The sequence below is a fragment of the Dipteris shenzhenensis genome, chromosome 3, assembly GCF_047967505.1.
Source record: "Dipteris shenzhenensis isolate YYH24624 ecotype China chromosome 3, Dip_SZ_1.0, whole genome shotgun sequence".
NCBI lineage: Eukaryota > Viridiplantae > Streptophyta > Polypodiopsida > Gleicheniales > Dipteridaceae > Dipteris > Dipteris shenzhenensis.
The window spans coordinates 36,153,147-36,174,415 of record NC_141598.1 but is presented as its reverse complement, the minus strand read 5'-3'; the positions used below and the strand labels follow the sequence as shown (position 1 = coordinate 36,174,415).

The 21,269-nt window shown below is 41.9% G+C and overlaps 1 protein-coding gene across 3 annotated transcripts in view; it reads left to right on the top strand.

The window, feature by feature from the left end:
* Nucleotides 1-367: 367 nt before the first annotated feature.
* The window catches only part of LOC147903717 (protein ANTI-SILENCING 1-like), a 68,010-nt gene continuing 47,108 nt past the window's right edge, over nt 368-21,269 (top strand). For 2 of the 3 annotated variants that reach the window (XR_015543883.1, XM_087400786.1), the window contains exons 1-6: nt 368-831; nt 10,122-10,519; nt 15,420-15,591; nt 15,784-16,733; nt 16,980-17,006; nt 17,098-17,190. Coding sequence is in view for 2 of the 3 variants with exons in the window: in XM_087400786.1 (XP_087256912.1) it covers nt 10,187-10,519; nt 15,420-15,591; nt 15,784-16,733; nt 16,980-17,006; nt 17,098-17,190 (1,575 nt within the window). In the remaining variant the exon portion in view is untranslated. The remainder of the gene's footprint in view (nt 832-10,121; nt 10,520-15,419; nt 15,592-15,783; nt 16,734-16,979; nt 17,007-17,097; nt 17,191-21,269) is intronic. The other variant, XM_087400795.1, reaches the window with a different exon arrangement.

Below are 21,269 nucleotides of genomic sequence, written 5' to 3'. Positions count from 1 at the left end.
AGAGAGAGAGAGAGAGAGAGAGAGAGAGAAAGAGAGAGTCAACCACTTTATAGTCTGCATTCAAGTCCAATGAAGAAGAGTCAAACATATTGCCCAATAGGAAAAATGCACTTCCAAAAATTCTATAAATGCCTAATTTCTACTTTGCCAAATTTAAACATATTGCCCAGTAGGAAAAATGCACTTCAAAAACTTCTATAAATGCCCAATTTCTCCTTTGCCAAATTTGAAGCATTGCTAAAAGGCTACCCAAGAGGGGAGGCCAAAAACCGAAGAGTAAGTGTGGGGCCAAAAAGTGCCATAAGACGCTAGGTGGCTACTCCGTGGCAATGGTAAAGAGAGAAAGAAAGAGGGGAGAGAAAGAAAGAGGCTTTCGAAAAGTGAGAAGAAAACTTGCAAAATGCAAAAGCATTCTCCACGAAGGATGAGTGCAAAAGAAGGGGAAGAAGAGAGGAGTGCAAAGAAGGGGATGAGAAGAGGAGGGAAAGCCAACAAAGTGAGAGTTTTGAAGAGAAATGCTATATAAAGAGAAAGCTCAACAGAAAGTGGAATTAGGATACACGGAAGGCTGTGCCCTTATCAAGAAAGCCACACAGACACCGTCTCCTCTCTGTCTATATATATACTTGTTTTCACAGCAACATACTTTCAATCGCTCAAGGCTTTTCTGGTTGTCGGCGAGCCTCTTCATTCCAGGCATCTACTCCTTTCCTCCTCCCGCATTCTTGCCCTTCTCCTATTTTTGTGCTTACAATTTGTCACCTGCTCAGTCCTTACCACCCGTTGGGGAGTTCCTTCGTTGCTCCCGCTTCTTCAGTTGCGCATTTTTAGGTGCCTTTCTTGAACTTCCCCTCTCTTTGTGAAATTGCCGCTTCAGGACCTCTCTTTTGCAGTTAGCTTTACAAGAGCTCTGTGTGGAAATTTGTCTGTGTTGGGCGATTTGGAAATCTGCTGGGTTCTTTTGTTTCGGGGAAGACCCGGAACTGCGGTGCCTCGAGGGTATTTTCAATGAGCTTGTATTGGAGGAAGAGCTAACATTAGAGCAACCCAGCCGAACGAGCCGACACCTAAATCATTAGAAATGTGTATCTTGAACTCGTTATTTTGTTTGTAGGGTAGCGAAACAGTGAGAATTATAATGCAGCATATTTCAACGACTTTTTGTGCTCTCGTTCTAGGCTTTGTCATGGGCGACACTTTAATCTCGAGAAACTCTGTACGTTTCTGTCGGTGAATGAATGAACAGGAGAAGTGCACACAGCTGTAGGCTAGAATGGCTTTGCATGTGTGGTTGGTGTTTATGACTGTAAACCCTGGCTTTTTATGTGTATATACTGTTGATAGCAGTATGAATGGTTGCCAAAGTCTTCCACTGAGTGCGATGATTCCTGCCTCTCAATCCTTCTACGTATAATGTGTGGAAAGTACGTAGTATGCTTAGGTAATGATATAGGTAAGTTGCTTGCTGATTTACATGTGGCAAACAACTGTCAGATTTGAGTTTAACGTGAGCGAAATTCCTTCTAATTTCTGCTAGGTTTTAGGATATGATTAAGGGTCATAAAGCTTTTGATACAAATTTCATCTGTTGAATATTGTACAACGCTTATATTGTAGTCTTTTCTGTTAATTGGCTTGTTTTTATGGTTAGTGTCTTCTGCAGTCCATCAAAAGTTCCATCAGTTAGATGCTAAAATTGTCGTGTTATTTAATTAATTATGTGAGATGTGCTGCTGATTATGTATTTGGGAATCTTTCTTATGGATATAGTAAACATGTTGCACTTGCATATTGCATGCAACCACTGAGCTTAGGAGGAGACCCAAGTGGCCTAGCATCATTGCAAAGTCTTTTTGAACAAGTAAGTGCGTATAGAACTTGCATAGGATATGTGGCTTTATTTGCCAGTTGGCATAAAGGACAAACATAACTTTACCTTAAGTGTATGGAAGAACGTACTCCTCAAGGTAGCTATTGTTATAGCCATTCTTACATCTTGCATGCATATACAGGCATTCAACTTGGTTTGGAACGCTAGTTCCCCATTCTAGATGGTAGACGGGTCCATGGTAACTATGTTGCCAACCCCTGCTAGAGTATGTGTATACCCCTTCTAGAGTTGTTTCCAATCCATGCTAGAGTACGTGTGTACCCCTAGACCAATAAGTGTCCCATACAAATACAAGTTTAGACCAACTGTCCTAACCTTTCCAATGTTAACCACGTTGACTAATACCTATTATGCCTAGGCCAACATGTAACCTAAGCTAGGTGCAAGCTAATCAGAGTAGCTCCAGATGTAACATTCTGTGAGCCTTGTTCTTCTAAGAGTCAATGTATAGAGTTGAGAACACAATGTTGTAGGGCAAGGTAAGCTTCCATGCCAAATGTCTTTGAGTCGTATGCATCCCCAGCTCGTCCTCATGTGCGTTTACCCCTTTATTTTTCCTCTACCCATGATGCATCACTTGGAGAGAACAAGGAAAAGGATCTAGATTAGAATTACCTTATGAGGAGATGGTTGTGTTGCAAAGCAATAGTACATTGAGGAAAATTAAAACAAACCGAGAGAAAAAGAAACAAGGGAACATGCAAGATTCAAAGAGATTACGTGCACATATGGTTTGATATATATTAGCTTATCACGCCCACTATCTTGTTTGCAAACTTCAATGGGGATCATAAATAGTGTTGCCATGCTACGAAGTCCAACATTTTGTTTGGAGATTTGAATGAGAATCATAAATAGTGTTGCTAGGTGTTTTCAAATGCCCTAAATGCGTTCAAACGTTTTGAACTAACTCGGGAAAAAAGTTACAAAATTTCCCCCAAAAAACCGTATCTTTTGCATACATATGTGTCAAAATAGACATTTATTGAGTTTCTAAAATGAAATTGTATAGTCGTCACGAGTAGTTGTAGCTTGAATGAAGAGAATGTGGAATACTATTTGTTTTGCTTGCTAGTCTTTGTTAAGTCTGAGTCTGTGCTTCACCTCCGGAGTGTTGATAGAAACTTAGTACAAAGATCTTTGGATGCTCAAGTAGGTACAGGTGTGTGGATATGTACATGTGAGAGAATATGTTTATACTATGGTCTACACTGACCTTGGGTGATGATGATGTCGGTGGGGATCTAGCGTTCTTGTTATGTGACGGATTTTATGGTTTTCAACCTTGTGCATGATAGTCATGAGATTGAAACTGCACTGTGTTTTGTGTTTTTAGAGGATGAGTTTGGGCATGTTCCCTAGATTCATCTAGATATATGTTGCCAGTCATATTAGCAGAGATGCAAATTTCATTTTTTCTATCTTAAGTGTTGCATTGCCCTAATAGCTAGATTGTCTCATTTTTTGCTTAGGAATGCTCGTTTGGGAGAGACTCAAATGAAATTGTATAGTCTTCACAAGCAATTGTAGCTTGAAAGAAGAGAATGTGGACTACTTTTTGATTAGCCTTCTCCTTTAGTGCTAGCCTTTGTCATGGCTGAATCTGCTGTGACTGTCATGAGATTGAAACTGGACTATGTGTTGTGTTTCTAGAGGATGAGTTTGGGCATGTTCCTGCATTCATCTAGGCATGTATTTATTGACACTTAAATAGCTTAAGCGTTAACATTCAGGAGAGGTTGGGTCTAGTTGGAGTTGACAACATGAACTAATACAACCACTACTACAAATATAAACCACCCTCTTTTCTTGAGGTGTCACGAGCCTTTCGGTAGGTGGCATTGATGCTTCAAATATCATGACCTTTTCAATTGGCTGAATTGAGCCACCCAAACGACAAGGCACACTCTCCTTGAGAAGATCTTGCCCTTCCTTTAGAAGAGTGAGCCTTGTTTTTGCATGTCCTTCTCGTACCATAGGAGGTCGAGGAGTTCAATGCAGAGTTTCAGGAGTTATAGTCATCCTTAGATCATACTAGAACGGTTACAGTCATCCTTAGATCATACTAGAAGGGCCACACTTGATCTCTTATAGACTTTTTGGTTTTGTACTAATTCCATTATAGTTAAGATTCATGTATTGCAAGGTCGATGGTGTGGTTGTAAAGTTGCTAGCCCACCAGCTCGATTTTGGTATTTTAGACTATGCAAATGGTTCCTACTTACCCTCTAGGCCCTCTCTATCTAGAATCGAGGGGCTTTTAAGAGGGTGCATTTACTCCTAATGTAGTGAGGAGATTAATATTGACAGCAATATACATAAGGCTATAACATATAACATTTGCAACCCGAAGATATTCCTTGCCCTACTCCTAATACTATTCTTACGAGCTCATCATTGATTATCATTTACATAGTGCTGGCAAAAAGCTTTTGTATTAGATCCAATCAGAATTGTTTCGGAGTTGGTTGTCGTATTCTTGTCACTTGTTTGAAGAGGGGTTTAAGCCCACGTGTTTTGCTAGGTGTAGCGAAGGAGGCTGGGCTGATTTGGAGAAAGGGGATAAGATAGAATTGGCAGAGGGAAGAGAGAGGAAGAGGGAGAAGGAGTAAGTGAGGAAAGGGGGCGAAGGGAGAGGAAGAGAGAGAGAGAGAGAGAGAGAGAGAGAGAGAGAGAGAGAGGGTGAGGGGGAGAGAGAGATAGAGAGAGATTTGGAGAGTGAGTGAAGGCAGCATGTAGGCCTTCCCATAGGATTTTGCCCTCAAAATTTCACATCCGGGCTGTTGATAAAAGTGCAGCAAACAGCAACTACTAATCAGCTTGGTAGGTGTTAGGGGTGGTCCTAGACAATGTCCTAGACAATGCTTTCTGGCTGCCATGAATTCTCATTCTCAGGGAGTCCCCGCCACTTGATAAGATACTCTATGTAGACCTTGTTTCGGAGTACATGGCTCTGAAACCCATGATGCGCTCCGGGACATAGAGCTTGTGACCCTCCTCATCCATAGGTGGTAGCTCAGAAAGAACTTGAACATACTGTCCTACATGCGGCTTTAGCAAGGACACATGGAAAACATTATGACTTTTGGAGGTACTGGGAAGCTCCAACTCATATGCCACCTCCCCAACTTTGCGGATGATCTTCTAGGGACCGTAATACTAGTGAGCAAGCTTCGTGTTGGTGTTACCTTTCAGCGAGGCATAAGGGTTCTTATGGAGGCACAAATGCACACATTATTTCCTTCTTCAAAAGACAGATACCTCCTGCGTTCATCCGCATACTTCTTTTGCTTGCCTTGGGCATCCAGCATATTCTTCTTAGCCAATTGCAGAAGGGCATCCATTTCTTTCCAAGTCACTTCTTGCTTGCTGATTTTTCACAGCCATGTCTGAAATAAAAGGCGGCATCCCAAACTTGCATCCATACATTGCTGCAAAAGGGCTCACCCCAATGGAAAGATGCTTGGTACTGTTGTAACAAAATTCAGCAAGAGTCAACCACTTATCCCAAGACTTCTGTGTATCATGACAAAAGTGCCTCAAGTATTCCTCCACCTATTTGTTCACCCTTTCTGATTGTCCATTTGTCTTAGGGTGGTAAGCAGTGCTAGGTGTGAGGAGAGTACCCAGTGCTTTGGATAACTCTTGCCAAAAGTGACCCATAAATTTTGCATCTCTGTCATTGACAATTTCTCGAGGGAAGCCATGATGCTTAAGAACATGCTCAATAAATTGCCAAGCAACATGTGATGCTGAATATTGGGTCTTAGTGGGTATGAAGTGAGCTTGTTTTGTCATTTATCCACCACCACATAAATGCTATCCCATCCCCTCTCTGTAGAAGGCAACCCTGTGATGAAATCCATAGCTATGCGAGTCCATTTGCCTTTTGGAATAGGTGATGGCTGTAAAGACCTGCGGGTAGCTGGCTGTCCATCTTATTCTGTTTGCAAGGCAAGCATTTAGTGACATATTTAAACACATCATGCCACATGCCATCCTAGATGAAGCTCTGTTTGATCTTTTCATGTCTTAGTGATACCCACGTGTCTTGCCATAGGAGATGAGTGCATTTTGTACAAAACCAGTAGTGTATACTTGGACTCTGGTACAAGATAAATTCTGTCCTTGCAGTACAACAGCCATTATGCAGCTTAAATTCAGCATGCCCTTGCGGCTTGAAGGATCGTGTAACTTTCCAAAAATATGGAAGCTGCCTTTGAATTCTGCATATATTCTTCCTGAATTCCATGAATCCACTCTTGATAGATGGTGGAAATGGCAGATAAACTACAAGCCCACAATCTAGACAAGGCATCGGCAACCACATTTTCCTTCCACTTCTTGTACTCAATGTTGAAATCGTATGACTGAACTGCAGCCAACCACCTCTTCTGCTTCATGGACAAATTGCGCTGTGTAAGAATGTACTTGAGTGTCCTATGATCCGTCTTAACCTTAGTCTTGCCACCGTATAGGTAGTGGTGCCATTTTTGGAAAGCATGTAGGATAGTCAACATTTCCTGATCATAAACATGATAGATCAATTTCTTGGCCTCAAATTTTCTGCTCTCGAAAACATGCTTGGTCTACCTCAGCCTCCTGCAGCGTGGTCACCTCTTGCAATTATCTAATCTGTCTCAGTAGTGTCTCTTTGTGCTGTTGCATCTCCATCAAATAGTCCAATGCAAACCTGTTCATCGAAGTGGATCAACCATGAGAATGGACCAAAGCTGTGTCCGTCTTGAAAGAGGTAGTGGTATTGTCCCCGGACCTCATAGTAGGCTGGACAAGCACATGAGAAGTGCTCCTTTGTCTCAACCTCCCCTAGCGTGCATAGCCTACAGATCTGCAATTCTTTGGGTGTGCCTGTAGCTCTCCTTGCCTCAATCCTCAATTGATGGGACGAGACCTGCATTTGCCCAATGGCAATCCTCAGTGCATGTAAGACTCCTTTGCTCTCTAGGTAACGGGGTCTAATGACGAGTCCATCCTCCAATACTCTCAAGAAGTGGTCATGGTAGTACTGGATCTTGGTAGGGAACTCTTGGTTCCTCCTAAGTCTGAGACGAAGGGAGCTAGAGGAGATCTAACCGTATTATGTGGTTAATGTCATATTGTGGAATCAACTCGGGCGGTGCATCCATGCTGTACTCGAAGGAGGAAGCTGGACCATCTGAATACCCTGACTAGAAAACCATGTGGATACGCATGCATACCATGCTGTGTTGACCCTGCTCTAATTGTCTAGATGACTCTAGTGCCAGCCTCGGTAGTCTCTAGTTGGGTAAGGCCCAAACTCTGTGGTTGAATGTCATTGTTTGGAAGATGGCATCAATTTGAAGTGGTTTCATAGCGAACTCTTCTTGTACAATCTGATGAGGTACAGAGGGCTTACTCAAATCATCCTAGATTCCATAATCACCTGTAGGCTCTCAAATCTCCTCCAGTCTGTCGCGGAGAGATCACTCCCCCAAAAAGGTGCTGCATATGTGCTAGTCGGCCTCACTAAATCGTCAAAAAGCTAGCCCTTCGTCGATGGATTGTGAAAGTGCAGATGTTAATACATCTTTCTTTCTTTCTTTCTGTCTGCAAAATATCTATAGGGCCTCCATATGTCTCTGCAATTCCTTTGCTAAAGATGATAGGAGGACTATGCCATCCGCATATAGCAGGATCTGTACCATCAAGCCAGCTAGCAGTGATGTCTCACCTCCTAGGCGGTCAATAAAGGATGTGATCTCATCAATATAGAGCTTGAGTAGAGTCGATGAAAGGGGGCATCCTTGGTTCACTCCAATGGTGCTCTCAACCCAGTGTGATAGGCCTTTTGGGGCACAAACTCTCCCTTTGACATACTCATATAGGCTCATCACTCACCAAATCATGACCTCTGGAATCAGCATCTCCTGGAGTCTCCTGTGTGTCTGTGTGTGTGTGAGAGAGAGAGAGAGAGAGAGAGAGAGAGATCCTGAGAGAGAGAGAGAGAGAGAGAGAGAGAGAGAGAGAAGAAACCTGATACAATGATATGAGGGATGGAGCCGTAATGCGGGCGTCAAGACCCATGATGAGTATAAAAAAGAAAAACCCATAATCATGATCATAACCATAGACATCACTATAATGGCATCAATACATAGAGAGGAAGACTCTTTGAGGCGAGGAGTTAATCCCGAGAAGGGTGTGTTGTGTGAGGCTAATGTGTTGAAATAAAACATGTGATAGAGCATTGGCGCGTGTCGGCATGCTATTGTGGTCTCTACTGTCACGCCTGTGGGTCGTGCCTACGGTCTAGTGAGCATAGAGGGAAGGTCCCCCAATGTGATCTGCGCTTTGTTCATGAAAGATCATTTGAAGAACTTGATGATTTTCAGAGATTGAAGATACGGATAAGGAAGTCGAATCCTGATCAATTAGTGAATAGTGTCAATTGTTGGAACCTCCGATCATCGGGGGGAATGCAAGGATAGCTTGCGGATGGCCAATAGCTTACATAGGGATTATCGCTGAATGAATTGCATTGCCGATATAGAGCCTGGGAAAAAAATTGTACGTATAGCTAGTCTGTGGACGGCTAGCCACTCATGGAAATAGCAAAAATCAATTGCATAATCTTGCATGATAGAAGCACAGCCAAAATTTTAAAGTTCTCTCCAATTTCCTCACCTGATAAGGCCTTCGCAGTAGCTCTCAAGTGTTGTAATACTTATGTTGATAGCCTCTTGAAATGTCTATGGTGACCAAAAATGCAGCCTCATGATACCTCTTGCTCACCTTCTCGAGCAATTGGGCCTTCTACCTGAGTGCAAAGCTGCCATAGATATTTTTCTATGTATGGTGAACTGTGCAATGCTATGGATTGAACTATCTAAAATGGCCCCTATGTTGGCTTTTATAGGTTGGTGCATAATGTTAGATGTGGCGTAAGTATTCTCGAGCTTGTCTTGGGCCTCCTTGGCTGAAGTAGTGAGGTCATGTTGATGAAGCAGTTTGTTAGCCAGCCTCACACCAATAAGCACTAGTGCTTTGTCATTCTGTTCATCCCTAGCTGAGAGTGGTGCTGATGAGTCTTAGCCCTAGTTGCAGTCAGTTAGGTCAATTGGTAGAGTTAGTACATGTACCACTTAGGACACTTAGTCCAGTTAGGGCACTTTGCCCTAGGGTTTTGTTATATTGGCTTTCTCTTGTACCTTCACTCAGTTTTGCAGCAATTCATTACAGCAGCTCGTTTTTGTCTTCTCTCCTTCATTTCTTGAGCTTCCATTGCTTGCCCTAGCCTACACAAAGGCATGCACACCTTGCAGGAGTTGCTGACCAGCTAGCTATCAAGCCGCCAAGTGCCCAAAATCCTGAATAGAAGTTTAAGGAGGATGGAAATAGAGGCGGCTGGCTGTGGAGGCTGTAGACAGGCATAAACGGAGGTGAATGGGCTATGGAGGAGGCTTAATGAAGGCAACAATGGAGGCGGAAAGAGCTGAGAGGAGGAGGCAGCTAGAGACGAATTAGGGTTAGGGCAGGAAGATGATGACGTGGCAAAACGTCTATGGTAGGACTTACCTGCTCTGATACCATGTTAGAGGCATGGTGAGAGTGAGAGAGAGAGAGGCTAGAGAGTGTAGAAATGATTCACAAATGTAGAAACCATGGAAGGCTTTCACTCATTCATCAACGTCACCAAATGAGACGAGTGAAGTACAAGCCTTAAAGATTACACCGTCACACACTTGCATGAAGTGCATATGGGATAAGTCCCATAGTGATACGTGACACTCACACATGAACTAGTTCTAGATCTCCTAGTACAACACATCACACCACACATCTCTCACATTCTTTGGCTATGATATCTCCAACAAATTTTTCAATGTCTAATACAAGCAAAATGATCTATGATATTAGAAAGCACATATTGTAGTCAAAGAACCAAGGGAAAACCAACAATCTAAAAAAGTACCAAAGAAAACCTAGTTTCCATGTGAAGTGTGGTCTAACAGCGAAATAGCTGCAACATCTCCACCAAGCTATAGTCGACCCGACGCGAGAGACTTATTAACATTTGCAACATACAAGACTAAAAGATAGATACGTTGTGTGACCAGAAATTCCCTATGGGGGAACTAGAGGAGGGGGGGGGGTTGGAGAGAGGTGTCTATCAATGCTCAAATGCATTAATAATATTCAACAATTATTGGGAAGTCATCTGATAGGAATTAAATGTGGTTGGATGCAGGGCCTCTTCTTTACCCCTTCATGACAGAGCTGTTCTTCCAATTGTAATGCATTGAATTTTGGCTTATGATGGAAGATTCGAACAATGATGCTGATATTCATTGGGGTGCCATCAAAGAGAGTACAGACGAGGCTAGAATTTTATATTCTTCTTTCTTTAGTGAAGGTCAAGAGTTTGCCCTTAATGACAATGTTGAAGTGTATGACGCCATCCAATCGGAACCACATATTGGTAAGATAATGAAACTATGGGAGGAAAGAGGAAGCGGCAAGAGGAAGGTGCTGATTCAATGGTTTCTTAGGCCTAAGGACCTTCCACAATTGGATGTAGAGGAAAACTCTAAAGAGTTATTTCTTGCATTTGGCAAAGGAAAAGGTGTTACAAATGAAAATGACTTGGTAAGGCTGCTGTCTTGTGAGCTTTGAAAGGCTTGTTTTCCTTCTTTGTTCTTGATTGTAAACTGTGGCATATTTATCTTGCTTTGGTTGGGGAAGGGAAAGGTCTTGTTGTTAATGTCTTGCTTCATAGTTTCTTCTATGCATGTTTGGAATCCCTTTTTTGTCAAAAGAGAAGGTAGAGCCTTGCTTTTTGTTAGGAGTTGTCGAGACACTGTGCATTGAAGATCATGCTTCTTTGCTTAAGTCATTGTCTACATACAAAAAAGATGTTGTTCATTAGGTGTGAGCTCCATTTTATTCAATATTCTCTCTGAATTGGAAAAAATATAAAATACGAGTAATATATATACCTAAATAAGTGAATGAATGATTAAATTATGTATGACATGGTTAACTCAAAATAAAACATATTCTCAATGAGCATTTGTAAAATTCGATACCTTCTAGTCTTATGAAGGATGATTTTGTGTCATGGCTAGAGAAATCAATATAGTTAGCATAATAACAAAGTATGTATGTACACACACACACACTTTTTTTTTTTGGGGGTAAATACACATACACACACACACACACACACACACACACACACACACACACAAGCGCGCATATAGAGATATGTATATATATTTATATGTATGTGTGTGTGTGTGTGTGTGTGTGTGTACATACATACATACGTACGTACATACGTACATATATGTATGTATGTATGCATGCACATGCACATGCACATGCACATACACATACACATGTTGAATGGTGAGCTTATTCAGTTGTTTGTCATCAACACACATGCAAAATGCAAGTCTTTTTCTTTTCAGGATTGTTGGAGAAGCAAAACATTAAATTTGTCCCACCATGTGGTGTTTGATGGGTATCCTCGATGAAGCTTAATCTATAGGGGTTTTTGTCTGTGGAATAAGCTTAATTTTATGTTGAACATTCAGCTTTGGGGGTAACCATTAGGTGACTCAACCCTTACTGATGAGGAACGGAAAGTTTTGATGTGTTAATGTTGTCATTTCCTTGTCTTGGATAGCCAAAGAGTTAGTTGATGCATTCGCAATGGCTCTATCAATACACACAAACATATATAAATTCACATGAAGTTCTTTGAACTTTCATACATGAGAGCGTTGCAAAATCATCAACTGGCAAACAGCTACCAATTTACATGGAACGGTGTGTCGTATACACTTTTGAGGACAAAAAAGATTTTCCTTGACATCCCTTAACATCTGAAGAGCAATGATACTTGAGCTAACTTTATTCAACTGAAAGTCTAGCTACTTTGCGCGCTCTTGTATTTGAAGCTCCAACTATGTGGTCCTTTGGTTATATACCTTCCTTGGGCTCCCATTTGGCATCTTTACCATCTAAGCTTAGTTCATTTAGTCTTTCTACTGACTTATCAAGGCAAGGATGACCTTCCATGTCACCATCACAGGCAGTGATGACCCCTTTTAGTGGGGCGTTTCTCAGCGAAGACATGGAGCAGCTTGCCCTCAAAAAATAATTACCCCACCTATTCACCTTTTGCTTTCAATAGTGCTATTGCACTATTGAGTTAAATGTTTTTTTGCTTGTTTTGAAACCGTTTAGGCTATATTTTTGTGTTCCCTAGGCCTATGGGCGATCACGGGCATATTTGGCACTTGTTTTCTATACCTCAACAAAACTTTGGGTCTTTGAAACTTGAGCACGTTTTTTGAAACGTTTCTAGTGACTATGACTTCAACGTGTGGCCGGCAAGACTTGTGGCTGGATATTGGCCATGGAGAGCATGCCTTAACTTCAAAACTCATACTGTTTTGTCTCATTCTTGTAGTAAGAGATGAGAAGGAAGATTTTACCCATGCTTGGGCCACCATCCACGCCAATGGTAGTACTTGGCTGCTTGCCACCAACTCTTATTTTTGTCATCCTTTTTGATGCTAGGTAATTTGTAGAAACTTTTTGTTTAAATTTCCTTTGAAACATTGGCTTCTTGTGGAGGTACATGAGGCATAGAATTCCTAGATCTTGGATGTAATATCTTCATAACTCAAAAGTATGCAAAAGCTTCGTTCGAAGTGGTGGCATCCTTGCCCTTGCCTTTGCTTTGATTCTATTCTTTCAAGCCAAAATATGTAGCGTTTGACTCGTACAAACTGGTATGGGGATCTTCATCACCACTTCACAAAATTTATTGGTATACTCTTGCATTGACAAGTCTTTTGTGAGAGATATGTATGTACATTCCAAGGCTTGGAAGCTACATTGGGTGAAAGAAACTATTTCTGAATTCTGTTTTGAAAATTTCTTAGTTATTAGTGCTGAAATGTAATTGATAAAGAGAATGAAAGAAAGAGAGCTCCTCCGTAATTTTGACAACAAAAATTCAACTTTGCGAATCTCCTAGTTGACTGAAACCATCTTCAGCATTCAAATCTCTTAAATACTGCTTTGTTGGAGAGATCTCTTCCAAGTGTTTATTGAACACTAACTAATAATAAAACCGATGGTGTGATCACTGATTAGCTAGAACCTAGTGACTAACACTCAAAAATTGTAGACAGGGAACCCTTTGCCAAGTGCGCTCGTCTAATGCTATGCTGCTGTCATAACTGCCAGTAGTTGATGTTGATTATTGGTTCTCGATCAAGCAAAATTTCTGCTTGAATAAACCACCCGAGATCAAAGTAAAATCAACCAAACAGAAGCCTTTGTACTAATTTGGTTGACACCTTCGTATTGAATAAACCACCCAGGATCAAAGTAAACCAACCTGACACCTTCGTATTGCAGGCACACCTGACCAGGAGCAAACATTAAGGGAATGAACTCATAGACAATGTCACCATTTGTTTCAAGGTTCCTGACCAGAAGCAAACATCAAGGGAATGAACCCATAGACAATGTCACCATTTGTTTCAAGGTTCCGATACCAAATTGTAACACATATGTCCTGTCCAAAGAAACTTTCAGCCAGCAAAGCATGATGTTTCTACAAGCTTGTAGAATCCTTAGTGACAAAGAAAGACCTTGGGTTCGTTCCCTATGGCATCTTTGGCAGCTCGGCAACATGGGCTGGATATGTAACTGCCTCGTGAATACCTAGTATTCACGCTTGGTTTAAACAAGTAATCCAAATAAGCCCAAACAAGGTTTCACTAATGAACGTATACAATATTCATTCTTATATTGACTTTTCGGTTTCTATGGTCTACCTTAAGACACGTATGAAGATGGATCTATGAGACTATAAGAAACCTGGTACAACAAGCTGAAAGAGTGGAGCTACTAAAACGAGCATCTTCACCCATGCTAGATGCTAAAAAGCTACATAGTCCTAGAAAGCATCAATGCGACATAGTCATAACAGCAATATCATCACCATCATCATATTTCGTCATGTCTTGTGCCAAGTCTAGCCCGATACAATAGATACCGGAGCTCTAAAAGAGAGGTCATGGGAGGGGAGCTTTAGAAGAGAGGTCATGGTGGACCCCAAGGCTGGTGAGGCTTCGGTGGTATAGGATCAAAATGAGCACTAGCGGCTATTGATGGGTGGGGTCCGGCGTTTCCTCTTGGCTGCAGCTTTGCGCCTGACTAGTTCCACCGTAACTTTTGTAGGTCATGCCCCGGGTTTGAACATGGAAGGGATGTCTCTGAGCGTGATCTGTGTCCCACCTTTGCCGGGTATGTTGGGTCGCTAGCTCTGGATCTTTGCCTCGCCGACTATGTGAAGAACGAGGGTTTGTGTGATTCGGCTGAGAGAACCTGGGTGCTCCGTCCTTGCCTCTATAATTTGAGCAAGCACTCTTGATGCTTAACTACCTCATGAATGAAGGTGGCTAAGCATCTCTGATCCGGATAGGAAAGGAAGTGGGATAGGAGTCCAGAGCTATCTCTGAAGAGACAATAGTAGTGGCCTTAGATCTTGTAATATAAATACCGCGCATCTGAAGATGAAATGCTCCTCTAACTCGATGACCTATGTATCACATAAGGCACAAATCCGTATCTCTTTGTGTACTCACTCAGCTCGCCCACTCTCAATATGGAGTTGATGTAATGAAACCCAAAACTACCCAATAGAGATCCTTAATGAGTGAGGGAGATGAATCCGAGTATATCCTGGGAGTATATTAAAGTCCGCGGGGGACCCTATAGGATCTATGGGACTGGCCGATCACCATCAACTAATAGGGATCCCTTACATCCAATGAGAGAAAATATTACAACTTGTCATGTATTGAGTACTTGTTGGGCTAGCTGGTGTGCTAGACCCAGTACCTTATTGCTGTGTTCCAAAGTCTCTTTCAATTAGCTTCCTAGCTTTTTGGCTGGCTGCTAGATCTCTGCTGTCTCCATACCCTTCTCCAGTGTGTACATAGGCCTCTCTCTGAGAAAGAAATTAGAAAGAAAGAAATATGTGTTAAGGTCCTCGGGAGGCCTCACAGGCCTGTGGGACTAAGTACAGCAATTGGAAATGAAAACTCATACAAGCCACAAAGGGCTGAAGCAAAGGGCTTGCTAAGGCCCTTGCTGTGTGCTATGCTAAGCTAAACTATAGATCTCAAAAAAATCTCAGAGACAAAAACTCAGTAGCTGAAAGCCGGCACTGTGGTTGCAAAGCTATCCCGGATCTGCGCCTGTCGGGCTGAGAGAGAGAGAGAGAGAGAGAGAGAGAGAGATGTCTTCAGGGGCCCTCATGGGCCTAGGAGACAATACACTCAAAAATAGTATCTCATACAAGCCACCATGGGCTGATGCAAGGGCTCGCAGAGTGCTAAGCTGAGAGAGAGAGAGAGAGATTTTCAGGGCAGTACTGGTGTTATGCTTACTTTTTCTTGGGCCTCATAAAGTGATTATCTTTTGGCCTTGTTGACTTAATATTGCTGTTTGTCTCCAGGAGGTCGTGTCTGGTAAATGCACGGTTCTGTGCACTAGCAAGGATCCACGGAACAGGCAGCCATCAGTGAATGATCTGAAAAATGCAGATTATTTTTTTTCAAAAATATACAATGTGGATCGTGGACACATTTCTCCTATACAGGGAGTGGTTGATAAGCTTGGACGCGATGGTGAGGTTCTGTAATCTTACTTTTGAAGGGGCATGCTGTAGAGGTGCAGAGTCTTAAGGCCATAAATAATTTTGGTTACCATCAAATTGGTCCTCATACACTGCTTTGATAAAGTAGGTAGGATTGATAAGTCCTTGTGAACACTGAACACTTTCTTATGCCTTTTTGGACTTCATTTTTGTATGTTGTCAGTTGTTTTCAATAAGCAGGAGTGGCTTGTGGAAGGTATTAAAACTGAAGTCAATATGGCTGAGCTGCCCAAAGCTGACCAGGAGAATGGAAAAGAATCCAGTGTTAGTGAAGGAAGCTCTGCACAGCTTTCGAATCTGGTTGATGTTTCTACAAAAGTGGAAGAACAATCTGCTTGCAACTTGCTGCCAGAGTTGAAGAAAAGACCAAGAGATACAGAACTGACCATAGAAGCACAAAAGAAAAAGTTGGTCCATGAAACACAGAAACAATCAGCAGCAGGATCTTTGAAAAGATCCAGTGGAACGACAGATGAAGTTGGAAGGAATAAGAAGCCGAAAGTGCTAGAGAGTCCTGGGCCTACTGCTCTGAAGGAAGTTCGGGGAAAGGTTGGTGGAAACCCTGTAGTTTCTCCAGATGGCTCTACAAAAATTGTGAAGCCGAAGAAAGATCTCCCTGGCAAAGATCAATCTCCAAAGCCTGAAATATCTTTAGTTGTGACTGACACTGTACAGAGCAAGATGCAAACCTTGAAGACTGAGGTGTTGTCTTTAGATAGCTCTATAAATGTTGGAAAATCAAAGGAAGAGGTGCATGGTAAAGACCAGCCTCGAAAAGCAGAAAAATCTTCACAACCAGTGGAGGACAAAGTAAAAGCCTCAAAGGTAGAGGAAGAAATACAAGGTTCAAAGGTAGAAAAAACTTCACCTTCGAGGGAAGGTTTGACAAAACCCGTTGGCAGCTCAGTAGTTTCTTCGGGTATAAAAAACACCGCCAAGTCTAAAAGTGGTAAAGGTGAAGATGACTCATTGTCCATGCGGGCTGACAAAAAGGGAACCCTTAGTAAGGACATCAAGATCAATGCCATAAAAAAGCTTAAGAATGAAGCAGGTACAGAAGGAGAGCAAAGTTCGGTGGCAAAAAGTGAGCCAACCAAAACGGATATAGGCCTGGTTTGTGCTAATTTCTTTTGATTTTTTTTACTTTATTGTATGTTCATTTGGGAGAGTTTTAATCTCTGTGGATATGGGCGGTTGTTTCCTAAATTTAAGCGGTAGATATTGAAGCATAACCTGCTATAGACCTGAAGTGTATCGGTTCTTTATCTAGGGCTTTTGTATTTATATATTTGTAGAAGGAATAAAGAAGGCTCTCCTGTTTTGATATCTGGATTCTAAAGTCTATTTTAATCATGGCAGGAAAAGAGGCGCATTTTCAAAGAGCTTGTAAGTGCACCCGGAAACATTTTTTTTGTTCCAAGCTGTGGGCTCTGTTTCATCTCGTCTTTGTTGCTAACTCATTTGTGCTTGCTGCCAGTCATGGGAGGAGAATTTGGAGCAGGGAATTTCTTACGGAAAAGTTATTCTGCTGCATAACTTTGATCCGTGGGCCACTTCTGCAGATGTTCGGGTAAGTGCCAGCACTTGCACATGTATAAGTGGTGGGTTTTGAACTCATGATGTAAGACCAGGACGAATGACATTTTTTGTCGTCAAGAGAAAAAAGGGATCCTTGATGGACTTAACTTTGAAGAAGGGGAGCCACACCAAAACGGAGGTTGAGATTGAAGTTTTCCTTTTATATTGGGGGATTATTGAAGCATAGGATAATACTAGGGACTTTTTTGGAGACAAAGCTGGACCTTTGATTCTTTTGGATACCTATGAAGATGGGATTGATAGGTTTGATAGAATGGAGACACATTTTGATATCAAGAATTGTATGGCATTAGTAATGCCAAAAACCGTATTTTTAGTGCTAGATCAACATGCCCATTATTAGGGATGATTGACCTAGGTTTATGATGTTATTTGCACATTTATGATTACCTTTCTATTTTTTGAGGAATGCTTAAAAAAATTATAATGACTTTGAGCGTGAGTGGAATTGGAAAATTGTAACTATTTGCCTGGGCTCATGCTTTTAAAACACTACGATAAGAAGCAGAATTAATTGTTATGGAAATATTTTACCTGATGTTCTAGTAGATTTAAGTTCAATTTTCCCAAATGATTTAGGAGTTGTACTAGTCATAAAGTTTTTAAACTCTGATCTTGCTTGAAATTTTGACTTTAAAGGAATTTTTTGTCTTTATAACAGACAACATATAATTTAAAGAGATTTGAAGTTGTAGGTAGGAAAAGTGTTTCACAAATTTCCATTATAGACATGGAAAAGATAGATGCAAACTTTTAGGAATTGGAAATCATCTTTATATTTTGTCTTTTGCTGGCTGAAATTAAGTCATTGATTGAAAAACAAAAATTTGCACAAATGTTAAACCCCAAGATAACAAGACATTATAAGAAAGACAACTCTCAACTGCATGTGCTTACTGAACAGTAAAGAGAGCAGCCAAAACAAAATATATATAAGAGTAGATACCAAGGTCAAAAACTTCCAACGGATGTACCAACACCTCCAATAAACAAATTTTGAGGTAAGGTACCGAACCTGGCTCTGATTGCTGCACCCTCTGAAGTGGACGATTCCTCTTCTACCACGTGTCTGTGTGGGCTTCAGTAGCTGCTCAAAGGTAGAGTGCTCCTTCAAAGTTCTGCTCTAGGGTCTAACTCTAGTCCAACGCACCTCCTCATGCTCTCCTACAGTGTGCAGGTCTGGACCTAGGTGTGCTAATAGGTGAAAGAAAACTGAGTTAGAGGCCTTCTAGACTGACGGTCCCTCCACACACAAACACAGGTAGGATAGATGCACACACACATGAATTGCTGCAGTGGAATATGCCAACACTTGCTAGAATGAAAGCATGCAACTGGAAATGCAGCAATTGACTACCAAACACATAATGAACCTCACATATAACAAACCCTAGCTGAGGAGGCGAGGAGAGAGAAGCTTTGTGTGAAGCTTCTTGGCTCACCAAGCCAAGGCTTCAGCTCCATCTTCTGTGGCACATTGACAAAGTATGCCCATTCAAAATGCATTAAACACATGCCATAGATGCAATACCTGCATCTGATTGGCTGCCTTGTAGTCAAAATGCATTAAACACATGCCATATAGATGCAATACCTGCATTTGATTGGCTTCCTTGTAGTGGGAGTGTAAGCGTTTGCACCCACATTCTTGGAGTCTGCATGCACGTACACTCATGAGATACTCGTGCACGTGGCCGCCTTGGCAAGCCACTTTGATTTCAAGCCCCATGGTAGGAATCTCTCACAGAGATCTTTCTTGAATCCGTGAGGGTAACTTTGAAGTCTGAGGATTGGAGTATAAAGTTGCACGTCCAAAACGCGGTTGATTAGTTCATTGGCTCACCAGTTCAATGGTTCAACGGACTAGAGTTGTTTACAGGCTCAGATGTTCAGGTGAAAGGTCTAGCTGTGATGCTGTTGATCTTCCACACAGAGTCTAGTTGATGCACTACTCGCACACTGACATTTGTAAGATAATTTTGGGTGAGATTTTGCCCAAGAATACAAATGAGAATTCCATCATGTGTCTCTTTTTCGTCCATTCTTAAGTGTGAACATGAGTAATTCACATATGGCGATCTTTCATATGCGTCTTTGCATGGTTCCTAACTTGAACAACAGCATGAACTAGTGGGTTACGTTGACGAATGTTTCTCCCACGAGTGCACACATTTCTCCCACAGTCGAGCAGTTTTCACGTGCTAGGATTCTGAACGTGAGAACAAGCATGCAAGTGAATGTGAGAAATAATCCATCAACATTTGGCAATCATTGTGGGACTGCAGCTAAGAGAAAAGCGATTTGAGTGCACTGGAATTTTGCCTTGCAATCGTGAGTTGAGTGTACAGAGATTGTCCATGTTCTCAAAGTAAAAGGCACGCTTGATGTTGGGGTACATGTCCCATTTCCATCGGTTCGTACCAATTGCGGCACAGTTTGTGGAGGTTCTCACCAACTACGCGGTCACTAGCATGTGCACGGAAGAATGTAGAATTGCACTTAAAAGGATAGCTGCTGCATGAGCAAATGTTGGACAAGAGGGTTGAGAGACTCTAGGGTTATGCAGCTCGCTGTGTAGAACACTTGCAGTATGGTTGAGTGGACATGGCACACAAAGCCTCATTGGAGACTACTTTAATGCCGAGCTAACAGCCAAGAAGGTCTTGCAAGCAGGGTTGTGGTGGAGGACTCTATTCCAAGATGCTTGCAGACTCAACACTAGATGTCATGTTTGTCAGAGAGCTGCTCCAGCTGCTACTTGTTTGCAGGGGACCACACAAGTGGATCGAGGTACAGAAACGGATTAAACGGGTGCAGCTCAAGTTTGCACATCTTGGCATTGTCCATCTAGACGTTGTCCATGTCATTCAGCCATAGAAGGAGGATGGCGCTTGTACTGTGATGGATTAATGCCCTTTATCTTGGGCCTCCTAAAGTCACTTTGGCAGACATAGACTCGGTTGCCCCTTTCCTCACGTCTGAGCCAAGCATCCAATTGCCACCAAGTACAAGCTAGGCTATGGCTTGTGCGCACCTGGGTGACATCCCCGACCTGGCAAGAATTCCTTGCCCGAGTATCAAGATTGCTATGCCGGTGCCCAGTGCCCCACATTGGAAGCCGTGGATATAGCTATAGCATGTGTTAGGCTAGGGTTTGCACCTATTGTTGGGCTCTATGATGCTGGTAGGACATCATAGTAGATAGTCCCTGCTATATGTGATGGGCTTTATGGTTTGCAGCCTTAAATGGAACTGCTTTAGTTATTTTATTTTCAGAGGGTTTGGGCATGTTCTTGGGTTCATCCAGAGATATATATTCATACAATATTACAAAACCAAGGGACTCATTTTTAGATGCTAATGAACCAAAGCCCAATCAAAGCTATATTTAATGTCATTTGGCTTTAGCCGTAGAGAAATTTCTGAAAAGATTTTGAGCCACGTTTTTATCAGTAGAATGGCATAAGAAATGAGTTCCACCCTTGTGCAAGATTACAGATAGCAAGCAGGTAACACTCAGAATCTCAGATGTTCTTGTAGAGGCTTCTTTATTGAGTTTATGTGAAGTGTACATGACATGAGTTTTACTGGAATTTTTTTGAGGTTTATACTCTTCTTTCAGGATAAATCTCACCTCTCTTGGCAACATGTAAATCATGGAGGGAAGAGTGGCTGACTTTGTAAACGATTATGGGCCTCTCTGTCCTTGGCTCTTTAGCTACCTTGAAGTTGATGTGTAACTGTCGTGTGCTTAGGAGGGAAAGTTTTCTGAAGAGGATGGTATGACATCTTGGGCTCTACAGGCTGATCAAGGAATTGTAGGATGGCTGCTCGATACTCTTGGGACCACCTACAGCTGGTTGATTTGCAGTGTAGTTGTGCTGGTTGTGTCACATGGCATGATGCTTATTGATGCTGGTCTTATCTGGGCCAAACAAATCTAGGCAACGACCTGCATTGCATATTGCAGATGTGTATCTATGGTGAGTGCCCTTGCTTGGGGTATTTGAAATGAACATGCACCAATGGAAATCTCTGCTTGTCTGAGAA